The following is a 5698-nucleotide window of genomic DNA, read 5'->3' on the forward strand; positions in this document are numbered from 1 at the left end:
TCTGAGCGAAGAATCTGGATTTGAGCATTAAACTGAGTTTTCATCTGTTTGTGGAAGGACTGAAAACAGGAAAACACTTCGTTTTTATTCTTCAGCAAATAAAGCCATGTCATCCGTGTACAATCATCGATGAATATGACAAACCATCGAACACCAGAAGGAGCAGTGATAGGAGAAGGTCCCCAGACATCAGAGTGAAGTAACGTAAATGGAGTAGTACACTTGTTCGTACTCAACGGGTAGGGCACACGGTGACTCTTGGCCAAAATACAAGTATCACATGTGAAGTCAGAGTCCTTGAAACCTGAGAATAAATCTGGTATAAGATGCTTCATATAACTAAAAGACGGATGTCCCAATCGATGGTGCCACAACCAGATTTGCTTTTGTTTGCTATCAAAGGGATGTGTCACGCTGTTAGCCATGCCGGGACTGAAGTCATCGACATAATATAGCCCTCCTCTCTTAGTACCACGACCAAGAATCTCCTTAGTGTGAATATCCTGAAGCAAACAAAAACTTGGGTAAATGAGTACACAACAATTCAATTGTTCAGTAAGCTGACTAACTGACAACAATTTAGTGGATAAAGATGGAACAAGTAAAGTATTAGACAGTGTGAGAGAGGATGAGAGTGTAACAGTACCAGCCCCTGTCACAGGATAAGTAACACCATTGGCATTTGCAATACAGGTTCGTCGAGGTTGTGTAGTATTCAGAAAATCATTAGGATCAAACGTCATATGATCAGTGGCACCGGAATCAATTATCCAGCTCCTGAAATCAATCTTATCGGAAGTATGGAATCCATAACCAGTACCAGTACTGGTCAAATTGCATTGTCCTCGATCTGTAAGAGTAGCCCGCCAATTGGGGTAGCCATGCGATTTAAAACAAGTCTCACAAGTGTGTCTCGGATCACCACAATATGCGCAATCTGGTCCATGTGTCAGGGTCGTTAGTCGAGAAGTCATATTCTGTGTAGCGGAAGATGCATAGGATACAAGTTGAGTAGGAATTGGGATCGGAATCTGAGCCTGAGTCGGGGCCGGAGTCAGAGTCGAAATCGGGATCAGGGTCTGAATCAGAAACAAATTCGGGGTTGGGGTCATTATCGGAGTGGGGGTCGGGGTCGTCTTCGGAGTCGGGGTCAGGGTCGTCGTCGTCATAGTCGGGGTCGGGGTTAGGGTCGTCAAAAGAGGATCTTGATTCTGAATCGGGTTCGGGGTCAAAGTCTGCATCTGTAGGAGTGGAGCCATCTGGGCACTCAACTCAACGATGGTTGGTGGAGAATGAGAGAATGAGTCGGTGGTGCTACCTCCATGAGGGTTGAAAAAATCATCAACCCCCATAGCAGCGGCGGAGGTTTGAAACTAGAGTCAACAATGCCAAGATCGCCGCTCTGATACCATGCTAAAATATGAAAACTATGAGAGAATATTTGTTTGTGAGAATTTTCTGTGTATTCTTCTCCTTGTAGGAGGTCATATTTATAATACAACGAAACCTGGATGGGCAAGTAAATAATAAATTCCTAAATCTATTTGCAGTAGGAAATCAGGAATTAAAGTAAATCAATTACAATTATAATAGGAATTCTTGGTGTGTAAGGAAAGTAAGTCAATATCCACAAGTCTCGCCAACAATTTCTTGGTGCACCATATTTACCTATTTTGTTTGTCATTATTTTTTTTACGGTCATGCTAGGGAGACCATCTTTAGATATCAACTTGTATACTATCTCTTTAATAGAGGTAGAGTCCATCAATACAATGGGTCTCACGTCTATTAGAGAGATAGTACATAAGTTGGTCTCCCTAATATTTTTCTTTTTTAAAAAAATACAAGCAATAGTCTAGATTGAGAAGGAAAAGTGAGTTTCTCACATACACACTAGTAAATACGCAGAGAGAATAGAAAAGTTGTTGTTCAAACTTCGAACTTACACAGCGAGCACAGTTGTATTGCATATGTAATAATTAGAAAGTGACGGTGGAGTAACCTCAGTTGCTGGATACATTTGGTAAGTAAATAAATTTACAATCAATTACAATCAATGATATAATCAAAACCATAACCCTCCCCAACCCTCGCGATGAAGGGTAATTGTAGTCTAGTTTTCCATGGTAATGATAAGGATTCATCTTCATTATCCCCTCTTAAACTTCCATCATCCTCGAGAAGTCATCTTGCTGCATTTTCAAGCACAAGAGCTGGTATATCGAACTCTGAGTAGCACCCTAATTATAATTGGATACGTTAGTTTATCAACCCCCAACAAAGTAAATGGGAGAGGAACAACACGAAGTTTGGAGATCAAGAAGAAAAAAAAACGAGGCAAGGATCACCCTTTAGAAAGGACAATGCTTGGCTCATGATTTCCTTTTTAACACAAGGATCACCCTTTAGAAAGGACAATGCTTGGCTCATGATTTCATTTTTAACACAAGATGTAGCCTCTTACAAAATAACACCTGTTTTTTTTCTTTTTTTTTTCTTTCACCGACTCTCTCTTTCTCCCTCTCACCCACTCGCCTCACCTCTCCTCTCCTCCCGTGCTCTATTTTCTCTTATCTCTCCATCTCTTTCCGTGCAACTCAGTTATGGAGGAGAGAAAGTGATGCCGGATAAATTTTTTCTACCCCAAGTTGTACCCTATTCTTCCACCATTCCTAAAAGTTCTACAACTCCCCGATAAATAACTCAATAAAATTAAAAATTAGAAAATAGAGAAATCAACACAGTGTTTGGGTGGCCATCTCCAACCCAAGGACTTAAACCCAAAATATTGCCCAAAATCTCTCCCAACCCAAGAAAATGAAGGACCCAAAATTAGGGAAAGCCCAAATTTGGACCCATATATGGGTCCAAGTATTGCTTGGACCCAACACTATTTAATGGAGCCCACTGCACCTAAAACAACCTTATGTGCACAACATCTGACGTGGGCCCCAGCTGACCTGCTGGACTGTTGCTGTTTGGCTGCTTGTCCAGCCACTTGTCAAGTTGCTGTTTGTCTGCTTGTACAATTGAATTTGGTTTTTTTAATTTAAATTTTAATATTCTAAATGTAACCTAAATCAACAATCTAGATTAAATATAAACTATTTTAATGGTAAAAAAAAAGATTCAATGTCTGAAATTTAAATCCAATGGTCAAAATAATATTTTAAATTAATCTAGGTCAAATTATATTTGTGGAATTTCAATTTTTTTAGGTCAAATTGTTCAAAAAATTTAATTATGATATTATTTAAAAAGATTGAATGAAGAAAAGTTATCCCTGAAAAAAATAGACTTAAACCATTCTTAAACAATTTAATAAAGTTGTGGATTTAAAATTTGAGTCCGGAGGGTTGGAAGAAAAAACGATTTGAATCCGAGCAAAATCTAAATAATTATTTTTTAAAGAGGGAAATTTTGAATTTAGCCCTTCATAAGTTGAAGAAGGCCTGACGGAGGAGCAGCGATGGGAAGAGAAAGGGGCTGAAAATTTCTTCTAAAGAGTTGCAGGGGAAGAGACAGAGATCGGGAGATGAGAGGAGAGAGCTGGGGGAGGAGAGGAGAGTGGGTGAGAAGAGAGAGAGGGAAAGTCGGTGAAACAAAAAGAAGAAACAGGTGTCGTGTTTTAAGAAGGCTACATCTTTGTCAGGAGCCGAACACGTATTGTATTTTAAGGAGGCTACATCTTGTGTCAGCATCCAAACATTGTCCCTTTAGGAAAGGCCTCGGAGATTTGATCGTCAGAGGCCACAAAACCAACGCGTGAGGCTTGAGAGATAACGTGTTCTGTTTGGAAATGTATACTCGAGTTTCCAATGTAGTTTTTATTTCTCACATACATGTCATTTTCAAAGTACAGTGTCGATTGGTTGGTGACTATTTCTGTCGTTATTCATAATTCTGACTTGTACACATACGTGTGCATCATAGATATTTCTTTTTTCTTGTATTTGTTTTGGTATACGTAATTATTTGCTCATTGTCTTCCAGTGATCATGTTTCTTCCTATTAATTATCGATTGCAAAAAATTACTTAATTCTGAAATCACTTTTGACTACATGTTAACTTATATAGCCTCTCCTCTGGCTACAATAATTTATCAAAAGAAGTTCAAGTAGCTACAATATAAAACATTAGTATCGCATGAAATGCTTGAAACATATATATTATTCATCAATATATAAGTCGTTACATGGCCCTTTTGAAATTCAGCGATGCAGTAAACTTTTTTTTTTCTTTTCTAAAACACCGATGTAAGCTAAGCAGCATGATAGTAAACACTAAAGTGTACCCCATGATGCCCATTGCCCACACACGTTTCCAACTAAAAAAATAAAATCCCAAAACACAGTAACCAGAAAAGTAGAAACAATCCATAATATACCAACGAAGCAGACGCATAAAATTCAACCACACTGATGTTGCTGATGATGGCTTCAAGCATTCAAGCCCACACTGTGAAGCACCACGGTCTCAACAGTCAGTCCTGGTCCAAACCCAAACAGCACACCCCAATCCAGTCCATCTCCTGTGGTTTTTAGTCCTTTCTTCGTAGCCCTCTTCCTTACCTCATCCAAAATAAATAGCACACAGGCGCTGGACATGTTTCCGTACTCCGATAGTATGTGTCTTGTCGCCTCCAATTTCTCAGGCTTCAGGGCTAATTTGGACTCTACTTGGTCTAGAATTGCTGGCCCACCTGGGTGTGCAATCCAGAATAGGGAGTTCCAATCCGAGATGCCCAAAGGTTGGAAGGCCTCGTTAAGACTCTTCTCGATGTTCTTCGAAATAAGCCCGGGAACATCCTTGAGCAGATGAAATGTAAGCCCAACTTCACGGAGATGTCCGTCGATGGCTCCGTCACTGTCGGGAAGGATGGTTTGGGCTGCTGACACCACTTCAAACAGGGGCTTCTCGATCTCGGGAATTGGGTCCGAACCCACAATAATAGCTGCTGCACCATCACCAAATAAGGCCTGGCCAACTAAACTGTCAAGGTGGGTGTCACTGGGCCCACGAAAGGTGACCGCTGTGATCTCCGAGCACACAACGAGAACACGGGCACCCCTGTTGTTCTCGGCCAAGTCCTTGGCCAACCGGAGCACCGTGCCGCCGGCAAAACATCCTTGTTGGTACATCATGAGGCGCTTGACGGATGAGCGTAGGCCCAAGAGCTTGGTGAGCTGGTAGTCCGCCCCAGGCATGTCCACACCACTGGTGGTGCAAAAGACCAAATGGGTAATTTTGGATTTGGGCTGGCCCCATTCCTTAATGGCCTTGGTGGCAGCTTCTTTGCCGAGTTTTGGAATTTCAACAACCACCATGTCCTGCCGGGCGTCAAGGGAAGGTGCCATGTACTCACACATACTTGGGTTCTCTTTTAGAATTTCTTCAGTCAAGTACATGTAACGCTTCTTGATCATAGATTTGTCACCTGAAAAAAGCATAAACAGAAAAGTTACTTCACAGTAATTCAATGTTTCACTCCATTTGTAGACAGATAAAAAAAGGTCAAAAGAAAAGATTGTTTGCCACTTTGATGACTGAACAAAATGAATTCCCATTTTGTTATATTCACAGATATGGAACTATATCATGCATAAATAAGAACACCTTGCAATAAGTGCATATATATATATATATGGTACTTACACATGCGCTGGAATTTTTCTTTGAGCTCAGTTTTGTGCTCAC

General features: G+C 40.6%; 1 protein-coding gene across 1 annotated transcript; it reads right to left on the minus strand.

The window, feature by feature from the left end:
- Nucleotides 1-4141: 4141 nt before the first annotated feature.
- On the minus strand, nt 4142-5698 carry LOC18766147 (chalcone synthase 2; the record flags this gene model as incomplete). Its single annotated transcript, XM_007198918.2, is given in 2 exon segments — nt 4142-5438; nt 5657-5698. Coding segments are annotated over 2 exon segments (1040 nt in total), but the record flags the coding sequence as incomplete, so codon positions are not given.

Source organism: Prunus persica, unplaced genomic scaffold, assembly GCF_000346465.2.
Source record: "Prunus persica cultivar Lovell unplaced genomic scaffold, Prunus_persica_NCBIv2 scaffold_71, whole genome shotgun sequence".
NCBI classification, from domain to species: domain Eukaryota; kingdom Viridiplantae; phylum Streptophyta; class Magnoliopsida; order Rosales; family Rosaceae; genus Prunus; species Prunus persica.